This window comes from Amblyomma mixtum, chromosome 2 (genome assembly GCF_055824585.1).
Source record: "Amblyomma mixtum isolate Tamu chromosome 2, ASM5582458v1, whole genome shotgun sequence".
Taxonomy (NCBI): Eukaryota; Metazoa; Arthropoda; class Arachnida; order Ixodida; family Ixodidae; genus Amblyomma; species Amblyomma mixtum.
The window spans coordinates 254,775,716-254,794,242 of NC_143013.1; the positions used below are offsets into that span (position 1 = coordinate 254,775,716).

At 48.8% G+C, this 18,527-nt stretch overlaps 1 protein-coding gene across 1 annotated transcript; it reads right to left on the minus strand.

Moving 5' to 3' along the window:
- Window positions 1-13,017: 13,017 nt before the first annotated feature.
- Window positions 13,018-17,568, minus strand: LOC149363592 (2-phosphoxylose phosphatase 1). Its single transcript, XM_089573577.1, has 3 exons — window positions 17,210-17,568; window positions 16,923-17,087; window positions 13,018-15,940 (listed from the first exon to the last, which is right to left on the minus strand). The coding sequence occupies exons 1-3, from the start codon at window positions 17,307-17,309 to the stop codon at window positions 14,694-14,696; spliced, it is 1,512 nt and encodes a 503-aa protein (XP_089429703.1). The 5' UTR covers window positions 17,310-17,568; the 3' UTR covers window positions 13,018-14,693.
- Between the last annotated feature and the right edge of the window lie 959 nt (window positions 17,569-18,527).

Sequence of the window (18,527 nt, forward strand, 5' to 3'; positions counted from 1 at the left end):
CTGGGCACGTTCGGGTGCCCCTGAACGCAGGCAGTGAAGAAAAAAAGCAGCGGACCGACGGCAAGAAGCCACGCACACATCTTGTCGGGATCTTTGTACCGATATCCCCGAGACTATGGACACGCGTCTGGCGCACGCCTCGCCTCCGGTGTCGGCTTTGCACAAAAGGGACACCCTCAAGTCGGTCTCCCATCCTATCGCCACCTCTCGCCCCATCTCGACTCTCTCACCGTATTTTCCGCTGTGTAACTAGCACCGGGGCATAAGTCGCATCGCACCGTAAAATTATCTCGTTCTCGGAAAATTTTTCCTTCTATCGCTTCTTTATTTTTATTCCTTTAGTTATCTCTTATTACCTCTTAGGTTACTCATAATGAAGCAATGACATTAATAAGTCAAGTCTGCATATGCGTTACCCACCGTTCTCAGCACATGATATGCATAACAATGAGACCCAATTTTTTTTTCTGCGCGTATCTTGCTTGGTAGCTGAGTTTAAACAGTAACTAAATTTCGGTTTCACTGTTCATCCCAATGCCTCCAAAGACCCCCAACTGAATAACTAAGAGCGAGCGGCGAGCGCTGTACATACTTTTTGAAAAACTCAAGGCCAGTTTACCGTTCTGGTTTGGTTTTCGCTGTCTTGCGAAGAATGCGAAAACGGTGTTCAATTAGACTACGAAACAAAGCGCAGACAAAAATTTAAGGGGAAAATGCACTGCCTTCGTGCTGAAAAATACGGTACTTCTGTTCCTTTACTTTCCTTTTCTAACTTAGGCATGCCTGCGACTTCAAGCAAAGTGTTCGCCTTCGAGTCGCAGTTCTCAATTACCTAGAAAAAAAAGTGGAAATAAAAAAAAAACCCGAGGGAAAACGAGGAGAACTGGGTTTGGGACAGGGAGCAGACGGCAGTGCCAGTCGGCTTTGTCGTCTGCGCTGGGCCGCCGAAAGCAGACGACTAGGTCGCAAGGGCACGCGACCACCATAAAACTCGACCGCAAGATGGCGCCGCCTCCGTTGGCAGACGCGTGTCCTTTGTAGCAAAGCTGGGCCCAGTTACCGCCGGCGGCATCTTCGGATGTGGTGGGTCAGCGTTCAAAGAGGCGCCGCCAAATAGCGCGGCACTGCTGTGTCTTTGAGCCTTTGCGTCTCCACACCTCCCGCGCTGTACCATCCGCTATATCTGTAGCTTTTCCTCAGAGGGGAGGGTTTGTCTTTACAATGGATCTTTGTGGGAGGACCAGAGATTGCAGATGCGTTCTCCGGCTACTCAAGGCGGGTAAAAAAAAGAAGAGAGTTTTGCATGGGGGACTCACACCAATTTGTGCCACGCGCCTGTGTGCCTGAGGCTATGAAGCCGAGTTCGTGGGTGGGCGCATTTAGGCGGATGGCTGAAAGCAAGCATGCCCCTCAGGCTCACGAAGCTCTTGTTTTGCCACACTTGTTGTGTACGACTACTGCGTCTATGACTACTGTGTACAGAGTCTGCGTAGACGCAAATTAAAACGCCTGCACGAGTTTGTCAGGCACGCAAGAAGAAGAGAAAACTTTATTCTAATCTAGCAGTTATGAGAGAACCTGGGTCTAGGGTATTTGCCACTTCTGCTTTTCACTCTAGGCATAGTTGCAATCCTTGTTTTAATGACTGATTGATACAATTCCTGAAATTAGCTGGTCTGCTGAAGCTGTCGCTAAGGTCAGCCACACAGGTGCGAAGACAGGGAGAATTTTTTTTTATAATGTTGGCAATTAACTTTTTTTTTTTATTCTTACCACCACACGATGTACGGGACGTCTGAGTAGTGTGGATCCAAAGTTCATGGAGCCCGTTCATGTTCTGTGGGTGTGGGTGTGAGGGAACGATGTGGTGCAAACTTAGCGCCCTCTTTTCCATGTCTATAAGGTGTCACTGCCTGCCCCTCCCCCCATCAATCTTTCCCCACTCCTGCGCACGGTGACTGATTTATTTGGAGGATGGCGAATATGGCACGCAGCCCCGAGATATTGCGAACTGTCAATGTCCGGGGTGTAAATGATGCAGCACCTCACACTTTTACGTATAAAACTAATCTCGAAACTAAAAAAAGTCTCACACTTTCAGTTCTTCTCATAGGGAGATTGTTTTGATGTTTTGTGCCTTGCCTTTTAAGACAAGTTGGGAGTTATGCATTTCTTGGACTTTCTTCATAAAAGAAGGAAAGGTGGGTTTTCATTGTTCTTGCACAAAAGAAATTCTCGCTGACAAGGCGCCCCCCCCCCCCCCCCCCCTTAAAACTTGACACTGACATAAGAGGTACCACTCGTCGCGGTTACATAACACTGGGATCTTCATTTGTGTATCATTACCAGATATGTAAAAATGAAATACATTTGATTCGATTCGATAGCTGTAAAGCAGCCCACCTGGACCATATGACGACAGATGGCAGCACTTTCTCGAGGGCAAGGAGAACTGTAGAGACACCTACTCAACGGCTCACATGTATTTCGGATGGTTTACACCCATCTGGGCAACATTAACTGTCCTTATACAGTACGAAGGCGGGAATTTGTGTTTATAGATGCTACGACCCGAAATACACCCCTATGATATCCCTTGAGTTACTTAGTACGCTGTCATCAGATAAAGGGAGGTTTGTTAAGGTACTCCCTGCTAAGAGTAGGAATTATCGGTGTTCGTAACTGTTGTCGACTTTTTTATACGTTACACATCCTAACTGCCCCATTTCGCTCTGCCGAGTGAAATTACCTACTTCATCACTGAACGCGAATGTTTGGCACTTATGTGGATTGCTGCCGAATTCTGCCCTTATCAATTCTGCCTGCTTTCCACAGATGTGAACGCCCAAAGAACTCTTTTCCGGCTTTATTCGCTAAAATACCCTACAGTCTAGTGGGTAGTGGGCTTTGCGCCTCCATAAAAATTCGTTCATAGACCCGTACAAGTCCGGGCGTCTGCAGCAATTTTGGACTACTTTTCGCGTCCCCCCATGGAAGCTGGCTGCCTAAAGTGAGACTGACATTCGGCCTCGCATCTTCGCCTTCTTTCTCAAGGTCGACGACGAACAGCGCAGCAGCCCCTAACTGAGGCTGCTCATTGAAGGTATCGACTTTGCTAACACGAGTGACTTCAAGGAGTGACTCCCTACGGCTCCTTGTTTTCCGCTATAATCGCCGCAGCGTCCGCTTTGACGAGCATGAGTTGCTGCTTGTTCCACTCCGACTATACTGACCGGCTGAGGCCACCACTTCCCGTCTAAAGTCTTCGATGACTGTCATCGATGAAACGTCGTCATGAATGTCGCCGTCGCGACGTCACCTACCCTCCTGGCTCCCTTGTCTTGATCTGGGTCCTGTCCCGCCGTGTGGGCCTGCGTGAAAAACTTCTGCACCGCTATACGGGCCTTTACCGTGTCGCACGTCATGTGGCCGAGGTGACGTACAGGGTCAATCACACTTGGAGGGAACACGACTCCGCGTAACCACCTACCGGCGGAGTGACATTGCACCTAACCCGCTCTAGAATCAATGCAGGGCGGCGCACGAGAAGAGGGACCTCGACGTGGTGATTCGTGTCATCTGCCCTTTTGCACGGGTTTGCAACCGGCTTGGTCGCAATAGTGCTCCCTGTGTGCGCAGCCACGCGGAGCCGTGTTCCCTCTAAGTATGATTGGCAATGTACGAGATCACACCGCTGCGCCCACAGTCTCCGCCTGCTGCACCCCGCACCGACTTAATATATGCATCATGTCTCCCGCTTCAGGCCTTCCTACTCGAACTCTGCCTTGCCCGTCTAGTGCGCACCGGCACTGTGCTTTTGCCGTTGGGAGGGAGGGGAGGGGGGGTGCTGCGTTACGTACGCTTGCAGGACGACGGAGTGTTTTGAGAACGACGATGGCGCTGTGGTGCGCTCTTACTTGTGTTATTTTGTGAGCGGTTCGGCTGTCTCAGGCATTAGGCCCTTGGTCTCGCTGAATACCTTTGCTTAAGTAGAACGTGTTTTCGGGCTAGTTGGTTCAATACTTCAGACATGGCAGTTGCGCGAAACACACACACACACAAGACAGGTTACGGGACGAGCGCAAACTTACAACTGAATTTATTCAAAATACAAAGCACCTATTTAAAGGAAGAAAATAGAATGCACTTTGAGCATGCGCATCGAAATTATACATCATGTGGCAATCAGTAGCATACCAAGGTCTGAACTTACATCGTCTTATCGAGAAAGGCTACCTCACTATTGTACAGTGCAACCGAAGAACTTCAGACATGGCAGTTGCGCGAAACACACACACACAAGACAGGTTACGGGACGAGCGCAAACTTACAACTGAATTTATTCAAAATACAAAGCACATATTTAAAGGAAGAAAATAGAATGCACTTTGAGCATGGTTGCACTTCGGTTGCAACCATGCTTTTCTCGATAAGGAAGCCCTTCTCGATAAGACGATGTAAGTTCAGACCTTGGTATGCTACTGATTGCCACATGATGTATAATTTCGATGCGTATGCTCAAAGTGTGTTCTATTTTCTTCCTTTAAATATGTGCTTTGTATTTTGAATAAATTCAGTTGTAAGTTTGCGCTCGTCCCGTAACCTGTCTTGTGTGTGTGTGTTTCGCGCAACTGCCATGTCTGAAGAATACCTTTGCCATCACGTAACAATATTCGCCTGAACCAGATAGTACACCAGTACACTGGCACGGACGAAGACCTACTGAACGACTTGAGGGATAAATGCCTCAACACGACACAGGGTGGGAGCGCAGCTACGGTGTATACTGGGGCGGAGAATGAGGCATTAGATGCGGGCATCACGGCCACGGAGGCGATGGCTGCGATGGGGAGACTTCGGACGTCTTCGGCAGCGGGGCCGGACGGAGTAACTAACAAAATCCTCAGAAATCTGGATGATGACTCGGTCCAGGCCCTAACAGACTACATGAACGAGTGCTGGAAAGGAGGGAGCCTTTCGCCGGCATGGAAACATGCAAAAATTACTTTCATACCGAAACCCGGCAAGAAGCTGAACATCGAGAACCTTCGATCTATCTCCCTCACGTCATGCCTGGGTAAGCTCATGGAGCACGTGTTTCTCACGCATTTGCAGAACTATGTAGAGATCCATCGCCTCATGCCGCACACGATGATCGGAATTACGCCGCACCTGTCCGCGCAGGACGTAATGCTACAGCTCTCTCGGCAAATAGTAGACCCAAGGAACGGCCATGGTACGCGTGCCATCCTGGGTTTGGATTTGAAGAAAGCGTTTGATAACGTTTCGCACGAGGCAATACTTGCACACCTCTCAAATCTCAACGTAGGGCGACACACTTACGAGTACATAAGAGATTTTTTGTCTAACAGGACAGCGCAGCTAGCTATAGGGGAACTCAAGTCGAAAAACATACCATTGGGAAATAAGGGTACCCCGCAGGGGTCGGTATTATCGCCCTTTTTATTCAACACCGTGCTGATCACACTTCCTATGAAGCTTGACGCCATAGAGGGTGTTAGACATACCCTGTATGCTGATGACGTCACGATTTGGATTAATCGTGGATCGGACGGGCAGATCGAGACGGCCCTGCAAGAGGCGGCGGACGTCGTAGACCTAGTCCTGCCCACGCCCGGGCAGGACTGGAATGCTCCCCACAAAAGTCGGAGCTGCTGGTCGTCCGTAATAACGGATGGGCCTGCGAAACGAAGCCGAATAGGATACAACTGACGATCCGTGGAAACGAAATTCCAGAAGTGGAAACGATACGGGTGCTTGGAATGCATATACAATCCAACAGATGCAACAAAGTAACGCTGGACAGGTTGACGACCTCAGTCCAGCAGACGATACGACTCATTAAGCGCGTGGCGACTCGGCGACAGGGCATGAGAGAGCGCGACAACTGTCGGCCCGTTCAGGCTTTCGTCGTCAGTCGGCTCGTGTACGCTACCCCTTACCTGGATCTCAAGAGAGCAGAGAGTGAAAAGAAATGACGCAGGCCTGCAAAGCCGAGCGTCGGCTCTACCCCCCACCTCATCCTTCCCTCGACAATTACCATCAGACACTTTGGAGGCGGCTCCAAACACGCACTTTGCCCTCCCCTTATATACGCTCGCGATATCACCCAGTCCACACGAACCCTTCCTGTACCCTCTGCCACCACCCCAAAGCCACTCTCGACCATATTCTTTTCCTCTGCCCGGCGTATCCTCCCCCGCGGGGCCTGGAGCACCTTACCACTTGGGAGGCTTGGGAGAACCTACTGCGCTCCGAGGACCCGGCCAAGCAAGCCATCGCCACCGGCCGGGCTGCCAGCGTCATGAGCCTCCGGGACATGAACGTTTGAGTGCAGTGGGGCCGTGCGGGGGCCCAAGAACCGACGTGTCCAAAACTCCCTTGTTACAAATAAAGTTTTCATCATCATCATCAACTGCCTGATAAGGCAGGCGTACAAGGCGGCTCTCGGCCTCCCCAGAAACACGTCCACCGCGAGACTTCTGTCTCTAGGGGTCCATAACACCCTCGAAGAGCTGATTGAGGCGCAACTTACATCGCAAGGGCAGCGGCTCAGGCAGACAGATACGGGGCTCTACATTTTGAGAAGACTAGGCATAGAGGGCGAGGACCCTTCAGGCCAGGTAATTTTACCGACAGAGATGCGCGAACGCATTCGGGTCAAACCTATCCCCAAGAACATGCAAGCGGACCGCCACGACAACCGGAGGAGAGCCAGGGCGAAGACGTTAAGCAAAAAGTATCTAGGGGACGATAGTGCCGTGTATGTTGATGCGGCACATTATAACATTAGAGGCAAAGACGCTTTCGCTGTGAGCGCGGTGAGGATCTCCCGCAGGGTAGCAGCTACGGTGATCACGGACCGAGTGGAAGACGCCGAAAAGGCTGCAATAGCACTAGGGATCGTTCAAGAAGGCACAATTCTCAGTGATTCCAAAACGGCCCTTCGCAACTTCGCGAGGGGACGTATCTCCGCCACTGCGTACAAAATTTTTCGTACGATGCCAAATTATAAGAAGGAAGTGGATCTGGTGTGGGTCCCAGCCCACGCGGGTGTTCCAGGGAACGAAGCCGCTCACCAGTATGCTCGAAGTTTTGTCAGCCGAGCCGGTGACGGGGTCTCGGACCCTGATGCCCCAAGGGGTGAGACGCTAATTACATATCAGGCTATAACAAATTATTACAGGGAGCTTAGAGCGAGCCTGCCTCCTCCGCACGTTTCTCTCAGCCGCGAGCAGGCTACCACGTGGAGGCGGCTGCAAACGCGGTCGCAGCCAAACCCGTGGACATATTCCAATATCTTTCCAGATTTGGTAAATCCGTACTGCCAGCTGTGCGGCGAGCCTGCCACCTTAGACCACATAATGTGGGACTGCACGGAGGATCCGCCTCCGGGAGATCTAGTCACATCTCCCACACTTGAAAAATGGGAAGCTGTTCACGCTAGCCCGGACCCGGGCGTTCAGTCCAGGGCCACGGCAAGAGCGCAGTACGTCGCCGACAGACTCAAACTGCCGGCCACCTGGAGCGGCTGAAGTACCCAAGAACTTCACCAACGTTCTCTCTCTCTCCGCTCGTGTTCCATCCGCACGAAGTGACCTTCCCTGGCTGCTTCTTAGCAATTACTCTACCTAATATTAAGTTCGCATACGCCCACACCGCAAGAATTTCACCATTTTACCTTTCGTTGGGCAGGCACCATGTGTTGCTGTTACAGTGCTACCTGCTGCCACCTCAACCACACAGTATCCATCTATTTATTTATTTCACATATTTTCCGGACACGAAGTCATTATAGAAAGGAGTGATCATCATCATCAGCAGCTTGACTACGCCCACCGCAGGGCAAATGCCTTTCCCTGGTCCCTCCAATAGGCTAAATAGGCACCGTACCCTCGCAAACCTCTTAATATGATCCGCCCACCTTGCCTTCGCCGCCCCCTGCTACACTTGCCTTCGCTTGGAATCCACTCCGTTGTTCTTAAGGACGAGCGGTTATCTTGCCTTCGCGTTACATGCCCTGCACCAGCCCGGTTCTTCCTCTTGATTTCGACTAGAATGTCATTACCCGCGTTTGTTCGCTCAACCATTCTGCCCGCTTCCGGCCTCTTAACGTTACACCTACCATTTTTCTTTCCATAGCTCGCTGTGTTGTCCTTAACTTAAGCTGAACCCTTTTCGTTCTCCTCCACGTTTCTTCCCCATAGGTGAGTACCGGTAAGATACAGCTGTTGTATACATTTCTCTTGGGGGATATTGGTAAGATGCCATTCATGATCTTAGAGAGCCTTCTATGCGCATTCTTATTCTTATAGTCATTTTCCTCTCATGTTCCGGATCAGCGGTCACTGCCTGCCCTAAGTAGACATATTCCCTTATAGCAAACTGCTGTTCCCATGCTAGACTGTTGAACATTACTTTGGTTTTCTGCATGTTAATTTTTAGCCCCACCGCTCTGCTCTGCATGTCTAGCTCATTGATCATGCTTTGCAGTTCATGTCCTGATGCATGAATTATGCAATACTAGGTTTACAAAACGGCAGAAAATGGAAAAAAAAATGAAAAATGGTTCTCGGGAAAGGAAATGGCGTAACCCTCACATATCTCGGTGGACACCCGAACCGCGCCGCAAGGGAGGGGATAAAGGAGAGAGTGAAAGAAGAAAGGAAGGGAGAAAAGCGCGCCGTAGTGGAGGTCTCCGGAATAATTTCGACCACCTGGGGAACTTTAAACGGGCGCCTTTTGCATTTCGCCTCCATCGAAACGCGGTGGCTATAGTGAACTAGAATACTCACAATAGCGGCGGTCTTGAAATTGTCATTGTCAGAAATGGCAGCGATGGGGAGAGGATTCCAGTCTGCGCTGGTTTTGGAAATAAGTGAGTTACGACACATTTTAGTTCTGGAAAATGGAACAGCAACTGTGGCCAACGGGATCATATGTATGAAGGGCGAGGAAAAAGATGACCCTTTAATACAGCGCATGCGCCCGAACTGCTCCATACCCAATACTGCTGCATGCCCGATACCCAGACCAATTCCCATCATCATGCAAACTTTGCGGCAAACCAGGAGACTTCTTACACACCCTCCTCACATGCCCCACCTTCCCTCATCCCCCATCACCAACCGCGGCGGAGTCTTACTGGGAGTCTCTTCTGACCAGCTCATCCGCTCAAGACCAGTGCCGGATCATCTCCAGCGCTCACAAAAGGATTGCGCTCCAGGGGCTATCCTTCGCGTTGTAAGATTGAGGAGGCATACAAGTGTCATGTAGGGGACTTCGCCCCCACTATTTACATCATTGGCAATAAAAGTTTCCACCACCAACATATCGTCATCAGGATATCATTGCAGAAGTCGATCGCGCGTCCCAAATTGCCTGTACTCGAAGCTGCGCGTCACAAACATATCAGAAGTCGGCATGGGCGTCCGGAGGGGGGGGCAAGGGGGGGCGGTTGCACCCCCCTGGAAAATCACTCACTCGAACCGTGAGTGATGGCCGCACACCAGGGGCGGTGGTGCGCTCAGTCAAAAGGGTAAAAGCAGCCCCGCATGGTCACATCTGCGAAATGCCGCGTCCGGGCGTGCGTCGTTCCGCCGTTTTCAAACCACGCCATCGTTAGCTCTACTGAAGGGCGACCTGTTCCAGACATACAGCGGCACCGGCGAGCATGTGTTTCGAGCCGCCTTGAGATGGGTGTCTGTTTCTTTGATCTCTAGAGAGATAGCGACACGGAGGCAGACAGTGCACGGGGCATCTTGTTTTCGCCTATGTCGTTACGCCGGTCACCGATGAATTCTTAAGGAGGGAAGGACAAATCAGCCGTGTCCACCCCCGCTTTGTCGGGCTGCTCAGGGGCAAGCGGGCGATGAGTTGGCGCCGCCGCCGCTCGCTGTCTCCTCCGATCCACGTGTAGCGCAGTTCGGTAGAAGCGCCGCTTTCAGAATCTCCGGCAAAGGGGATTAGCTGCTTTTGTTCACGGCGACGCAGTCTCCCGAGGCGCCCCCACACCAGCGTTCTTTGCGTCTTCTGTGAAAACCAGCGCCTTTGGTCAACGCAGCCCGATGGCGCCTGCCTGGCTCGCCTGTCACCTCTGGCTGGGCCTCAAATCACAACAGCGCCCATGTACTGTGCGTGTCAGTGCATGGTAAAGAGACCCAGGTGGTCGACATTACCCGGAACTCTGTACTACTCCATCCCTCATAGCCTGAGTCGTTTTGGGGCTCTGAACCCCATAAAAACACAAAAACAAATTTTCCGACCGGAGTGGCGAGTGTCCCTTCCCCTCGGAAGTTGCGCGGCGTTCCTTTCACCCCCAAAGTGCGCATTCGGAGATACTGCGGCAAGTAAGCCCTCGCACGTGTGCGCGCCTCTGTGTTTGTGCTTGGGTGTTTTTAGTGGCCGGTTGTCAGCGAAGCTGAGAACAACCAAGACAGCGGACGAGAAAACGACGAGCGGCGAGCAGTGTGTGTGGGGTTGCTCGACTGTGCGGATGCGCAAGCAAGATGGAGCGAGGTGTATGAAGCTGCGAGCGTGCATTTATCTTGTAAATAAGTTTTCGTTGTATATATAGTCATCTTTTGTTTTCAACGTACGCGTTCAACAGTTTTTCCAATCAATGTGTATGATGAGTGTGCACCGAGAGCGTGTAATGAAGCACAGAAGTGAATTTATCACACGTGTAATTACGCAATTCGCCCAGAAAAATCCGAGGCGCCTACAGTTGCTGTTCAACGAAGACTGACTGAGTGACTGTAGTTGCGTGTTTGCGAACATATTGTGCTGTGTGCTGGTCATCAATCCGGGTGAGTCGAGAACCCGTATGCAGGAAGACTGAGCACTCTTCTCCACGAAGTGATATAGCATCTTTTTGCATTTTTTATTAATTTTAGTTGTTTCTTCGTTGATAAACTCCAATGTACCTCTCCTAGCCGCGCTTTAATTTGCTGTTTGTAATTTTTCTTTCATGTGTGCATTTTGTTTAATTTTTATTTATATATAAATAAATAAATTTACTCCGCAAATAGCGCCTTTTTGCTACGAACATACCCCCCCCCCCCCCCCCCCCCCCCGGGGCACCAACGGGGCCCCCCCCCTGCAAAAAATTCTGCGGACGCCCTTGGAAGTCGGTTTACGAACGCGGCCGGCATCACAGATTACACTTCTCTCCGGGCTCGCTCCTCCTCGCGCGTCACTTCTATGAAAAACTCGTTTCCACGTACGCTGGACCTCACAACGCGCTCCTCCAGGTGACCCACGTGACCTAGCTGTGCCCGATTCTCGTCGGCCACATGCCGCCCGCGAATCTGCAAGTTTCGGCCCGCTTCCATTTTAACTCTGGGAAGGTGGTTTTGGCTCCGGAGGGCTGCGTCACGACCACAGGTACAGGAAAAGAGGAATATAAAGAACGGTTGCAGTGCTGGGCGCCGCTTGCTTATTATAAGTTAAAACTTTTCGGCTACGCCTGTGCCTGCCTTCCAAGTACTGTATACATTATTCCTTTTGGAAATTAATACATCCTCACGCGTGAAAATTTTTCACGCTATAAGTTTTGCATGTGAAGTGCAGTAATGAAGCTTGATGCGTGAAGAGTTCTGACGAGAACGCCAGAGAGAGAGAGAGACAAAGACAGTCTGCCTGCGTGTGTGTGTGCGCGCGCGCTACACGACGCTGCGTGCCTGCACTGAACACATACATGCCTGTGAAGGTCAACGTCGGCCATTCACCAAGGTGATGATGCATGGCGCTAATTGCTTACCTGGTACACCGAGTTCCAGAGAAGATTATACTTCCCAGTGACCATTCCCAACAAATTCCAGTGACTACAACAAATGTGCTTGTGGCGCCATCTTTCGCTCGCTGAAAAAAGCATGAGGCCCCTTTGGTGACCCGAGCCCGAGAGCCATATCCCATCACAACGAAGCGACCTTGAACTCCAGCCAAGTTTTTTGTACCACGTGACACGGACAACGGCTAAATTCTGTAAAGTGCTTTACTTAATATGCAACGCAGCAGCATGCTGAAGGCTATGCATGGTGCTGGGACCTTGTCGTAGCTTGAAATGAGTTCAGTTTCCAGCAACAAAACTGAGATGGAGCAGTTTTCCACTATTAGCACAAGAGCAGGAGGAAGTTTTCTGGTTTGGTTTATGGTGGTTTAACTGGTTTAATGTCCCAAAGCGACTTCGACATTTCTACCACCCGGGGCTATAGACAACTAACTTTTAGGTGCACATTTTCTTGTTTGTAATGATGTGTAAGACATTTTTATACATGGATTACCGCGTGGCATTCTCCTACGGCCGCTAAATAATTTATAATCGGATTTCTTTCCCATGCTGTTTCGGTTTCAACAGCCGACCGTTGACTGTGACATCAAAGTGTGGTTATACGTCACACGAGGCATTCATTGTCATCTCGTCTCGTGGGGAAGGCTGACTTCAGTACTGCAGTTAATTAAAACGATGAAGCAGCGAATACATCAGCCTTTTTTAATGCCTCACATGACGTATTACTACAATTTGACGTCACAACCATTGTTCGGATGTTGAAACCAAAACAGCATGATAGAAAAATTCGATTATAAGTTATTTAGAGGTTGCAGGCGAATACCACATGCTGATTCATGTATAGTAGTGTCTTGCGAATCATTGTAGAGAATAAAACATGCCACTAAAATTAGGTGTCTATATTCCTTTAATGTGCACTGGACGTTGCACAGTACATAGGCCTCTAGAATTTCACCTCCATCGAAATTTTACCACCATGGCTGGGATCGAACCCACGTCTATTTGGGTCAGCAGCTGAGCGCCATAACAACTGAGCCACCGCGGCATCTTACATCAAGTCCTTGGCTAGCGGGCAATCCCCGAGTGCTGAACAAGAAACTGCCGCACTTGATCATCTGGTTCTGTGCAGCGTCACATCAGAACTTCTTTATATACACAGTGATTTCTCCCAGTGCGTTTGGCTTACAAATAAGTATGTGCCACGATATATTTATAAAATTCAATTTTATTGGCATGTCTGTACATACAAGATATACATCATCACACATGAAACTGTATGTCTAAAAGAAAAGCCTGATTAAATCTATCATGAAACATGCACATGATATTATATGTTCACGTTTTACATACAAGAGCCATTACAATGTCTAGAGGTGATTGCAGTGTTTTTTTACTACCACCAGAACACATTCCAAATGAGTTGATGCAAGTCGTACATAACAGCAGGATACCTCAGCCACTCTCAATTCATAATTCCTAAAATTCATAAACAAGTCGTAAAATTAAAGCTTGACGGAAACTTCGAAACAAGCTATGTGTTGTAGTTATCAATAATGTCAACACAGTTTAAAAGCACTAACATACATTCGTGAGAATATATAAACCCAGACTATACCTTACATTCAGTTTTAAATATGGGCTCAACAAAGCATTCAGACTGTCATTTCACTTAGAATGTCAAAATCCACGAGCAAAACTACTGCTAATACATAGACGACTAAAAGACTGGTCTTTGTTTGCTCACAAGGTGTGACAAATTAATGTATTAAACATATCTGCACAGTCGCCATTAATGCAGTGCTTACAACAAAAGAGTTTCGTGGAGACCTCATGCACTTCTCCACATCTCATGTCCTGTGGTGAAATGCATTAGGAATAAGTACCAAAAATCGATTTCTGACTAGAAACAAAAGTAATGCTTCAGTCATTTTCCTGAGAATTAGATTCAGGACAGGTCTTCTGTACAGCTGAAGTGAACAGCTAATATTCATGAGGGGCCACAGGGAGTACATAATCTCTCGAATGGCACGCTCACAACAGAGCTGATGAACTACTATGTAGACCTCTCTGACAGCGTAAAAGTTTGACTGGAAAGTGTACAGATGCATGATGAATGTACATATCACAGCATACCGAAATATAAATCACACAGAACAGGCAACAGTCTACCCTTTAGTGTAAGTAGCATTTGGCAGGGTGCCAAAACTGTTGCCAGCTGCAAATGCGTCCTGCTCTTAATGTGCTAAATAACGATTATAAGATAAAATTACAAAGTTCACATAGTTAAATTGTTCGTTGAAAGCACCCCAAACTATTACAGCAGCAAAATTTTTCTACAAGGGGAACTGGCAATGCAGAAAACGTGGAAATCTAATGGCTACACCAATGCACAAAGTTACTTGGGGGGACAGGAGAACAATAAGCTCATGAATGTTTTTCATTGTTCAATATCAGTTTGTAAAATGCAGCTGCCCCAACTGCAAGCACCCTTGCAGTAATCATATCTCCTAGAACAATATGTACTGTGGACGAGTTAAGGAGACATGCTAATTGCACTCTCTATATGGTACAACAGACGCAAGTTTTTGTTTTCGCTACAAATATTTGTTACCAGAAAGTGACGAAGTAAATACACCGAAACTTGCGCACAAGGCGCGTTAATTTTTTGCTGTGCCAGGCAGAAAATAAGATTCCCTTTTAGCCTATTAACAGCAAGCTGGAAACTTCCAAGCTCACTACAAGTGCAACAGCGCATTCCTACCTTACACTACAGTAAGCTTGCAAAGTCCTGCTACTCGTAACAATTTCGGTGAAACAATGCTGTTTAGTTTGGCCTGTGCAAATGCACCGCAGCAGTGTTCGCAAATTGGACTGCTTGTGTTCAGACTCCACTGGTAGCAGTAGGTGTGGAGCGTGTCCCATCAAGACCGCAAGCTGCAGCAAAGCTCTGAGCTGAGAATAGCTTAAATACATCCTTTTGCAAAAAGGCTGTGAAATTGCCAAAGGGACACAGCTCTGTATCAACACCAACACGCATATTCTTGCAGAAGTGAGTGTGACGAGTCACATCCTTGCCATTGTACAGGACTCTCACAAACCTCTCTTTTTTAGCGTTGGTGTATGCCTCTAAAACGATTCTAGACGCATAGGGAGGAATGGTGCCATCATCGAATCCGAGTGTTGATGCAACGGGGATCAGGTTGATGTCGTGACCCGAGAAGAAAAGAAACTTTGTCTTCGACGTACCCTCCATGAAGTCACGCAAACCTCGATGAATTCGAGCCAGCAGGTAGTGTGCCTTGAGAATGCTGCTCCGGCGAAAGGATAGGTCCTGAGACAGCTGTCGGCCCTCCCAGTCCACATAGGAGATGACGTTGCCAACGTGCTCCATAGTGGCACAGTGATGGTCGGCACAGGGCAGTGGCTTGCGCTGGCACACGAAGCCCATTAGTCCATCCATAATGGGCCTCGGTGCAACAAACTCCGAGTTGTTCCCCTGAGGGCTGAGCACTTCGCCCAGTGTGCCAAGCAGCTGCACGACGGCAAGGTGGTTCTTGAGCATGAGCTTGGTCTTGCGCGTGAAGAGCCTCTCGTACGTCTTGAGCTGCGGGCAGGCACAGTGTGGGCCCATGCAGAAGTTGATGTCTCGTGAGGGCACCAGGTGGAGCCTGTCAAACGAAAACTTGGGCAAAAAGCTGTAGAGAAACGCTAGAGCGCTCTGGTATGTGCGGGAAAAGACGGTGCTATACAACTTGACGGAACGCGCATCCCAGTCATCCGGCAGCAACCTCCAGGGACCAGTGTGGTAGGCATCATGGAGGCTGGCTCCCATGTTGACGTGCTGCACGACACCATCCCATGTCAGCTGGCCCTCCGCACAGCTGCTCTGGTTTGGGTGTGTAGCAATGGTGGCAAAGATGTTCTTCAGTGGTAGCAAGGGATGCTTTGTGATGTGAGAGATAAACGAATGCAGAGGGCTCTTCTTGCTACTAGGAGATGAAGTTGTGGTCGGAGGCTGACGACATCCGAGAAGGTGCTGATTACGGACGCGCCGCAGGGGCATGCGCTCTCCGTGCCGCACCATTATGGCGACTGCCTCCAAGGTGAAGTTGCTGCTTGGGACTTTGCCTGCAGCGAAGTACAAAACGTAAGAACATCTGAAATCATAAAGAGTCATGGAATAAACGTGATGCATGAACATGGCCTAGCTTTTGTCATGAATTCTAGTGACCAGAAAGACCGGATCTTTAGTAATATAACTTCATAACTGGCTTACACACAGGAGATTACACCTGTGAAAGACAGCAGCTTTTATGATATTTTCTTACACTGCAGTTACGCTCATCACGTGAGCTCGTCAATGAAACAAAGAGGTCCAGCCTTTGACACACTAAATGGCAACATTAGAGCCTGCAGCTTTTTCTTGAAAATGCCCATGTCAAGTGCGTGCAACGCACAGGCAATATAAAGTATGCATAAAGCAAACAAAAAAAAATGGCACAGGCACTTCAGACTGCTTACGTGTAGTAATGCGAAAGAATTACTGTCCCTGGGCGCACGGACACTCACCCACACATATGCGTGCGATGGGAATCTGGGAACACTGTACGACGAACAGTTGCATTATAATTGCAATATGAAATAGGTTTTGGAGGAAAGGAAATGGAGCAGTAACTGTCTCACATTTCGGTGGACACCTCAACTATGTTTAAACAAAGAGGTAAAGATTTTGGCACGAATGTTGCCAGGAAAACGGCGCCACATTAAGGTCGGCCAGTGGGGAGTGTATACAGACTAACGACATGTATAAGATTGTCTGAAGTTGCGGATCTCGGACTGCTGCGCGTCATACGGTCGCTTGTTGACGTCACCCAATTTTTCTTGCCATCGCTGGGATTTTCTGTACCATATGCGAGTACAAACACTAACACACGCCGCCGGCTTTTCCGTAATGGGACTAAAAATGCAGCACTTTACTCGTGCAAAACGATGCAGTGGACAATGCCGTTAGAGTAATCCTAGCCCCCAGATGCTACACAGGGCCAGTGTACCCGGCGACTGCGGTGTACACAGACATAAACAACTTTCAGATTTGTAGTCTGCTGCTCACCTTCTTGCCACAGGGATATACTGTTGTACGGGTTGCAGTACTTCATCGCTTTGGCCTTTGTGAGACTGTGGGACAGCTGCATGTTGTGTTGTCCCGCATTGTAAAGCACGGCAGTGGTTTCTGGATACTTGGCTTTGCCGTCATCAGTACGTCCAATCAAGCATACTGAAAAAGTTGCAACAGTAAACAAACATCCGTTAATAGCGCTTCGGCAAAGCTTCTTAATATTCTCATAATGAAGCTTGCTTTAAGTGCTAAAATGCGAAAATTGGTGCTTAAAGACTCACTGGTGATTGCCATGCCGACGATCCATATCACGATGAACGATGCAAAGAGGAGCCGTTGCCTCACTAGAAACTTCGTCACCCAAAGAACTAAAGACACCATTTTATCATTTGGCGTCAGATCAGCCCATCGAAAATAAACACTAGGCAGGGGCGCATGACTTCGCTAAGCGGCGATCAGAAAGCCGCCAACATAGCAAAATATTAGTAAAAATGAGATTCAAAACAAAGAACAAGGCCGCATCAGAGTGAAACACGAAAGCAACGCGGGTGCGTTCAAATTTCTTGGCGAGGAGACGAATTAAAACGCTATGTCGTGTTTAGTTTGCCGCAAAAGTGTCAAAGCCCTTCGTGAAAACTATTAAGACGCTTGGCGGCGCTACATTCGTCAGCAGCTGTTGTTGGCATGCTCAACTGGCGCATAGGGCGCCAGAAAGCGAAGCCATGAAAAGTACAGTGTTCTTCTAGAACACTGTACCAAAAGTAAGCATTCTTCTCCCAGGAATCAGCCTTTGCCAATGTACGAAATGGGGCATCAGCACAATTTTCAGTTGCAGTTTCGGTTTTCACCTTGGTATTTTTTTTTTGTCGTTCTTGTCTTTTTTCACTATAATGCCACATGTTGCGCCGTCACCTGCATGAGAAGACCAGCAAAGTCTTCGGGAAAAGCGTTTCAAAAAGAATGGTCTGTTGTATTGAAATGGATCGATACTAAAATTTAGTAGACGACAGGACTTCGCCATATGTACTTACAGTACGTGCGGAGCTTCGTCATCCCGTTGCGCTAGCGTAGTCAACGCTGCGCCCGTTGCGATGTTCGTTTCCGCGCTCTAAGCCCAAGTTATGGGGTTAATTTAAGAAAGAGTAGGGGGAAACTTACACATTCTCCACTGTCCTTTCTTGCTGTCGCTCCCCTCTATATTTCTCCTCACTATCCTCTCCCTCGCCCTTTCATTTCCGCCGGCTGCAGTTCGGGTGCTTAAGATATTAGATAGCAATTGCCGCGGCCGGCAACACTCTTTTGCTTCACTTTTTTATTTTTAAATAAACCACTACCACCACCACCACTTACACCAACTTACACCAAGCAGTCGACTTTGCAGTGACCACTTTCCCGATTTATGCTTCGACCAAACCGGAGCGAGAGTGAGGCTACTATCTGGTGAGGTGCCGACCGTGATTTGCTAGTTCACATCAGCGTCTCCAAAAGCTCTATGATGAACACAAGGAGGATTGGATGAACATTACTGTTTCACATATTAACTCTATGGACCATAGAGTTTCTTACTAAACTCTATGCTATGGACTTTCGGGACTGCCG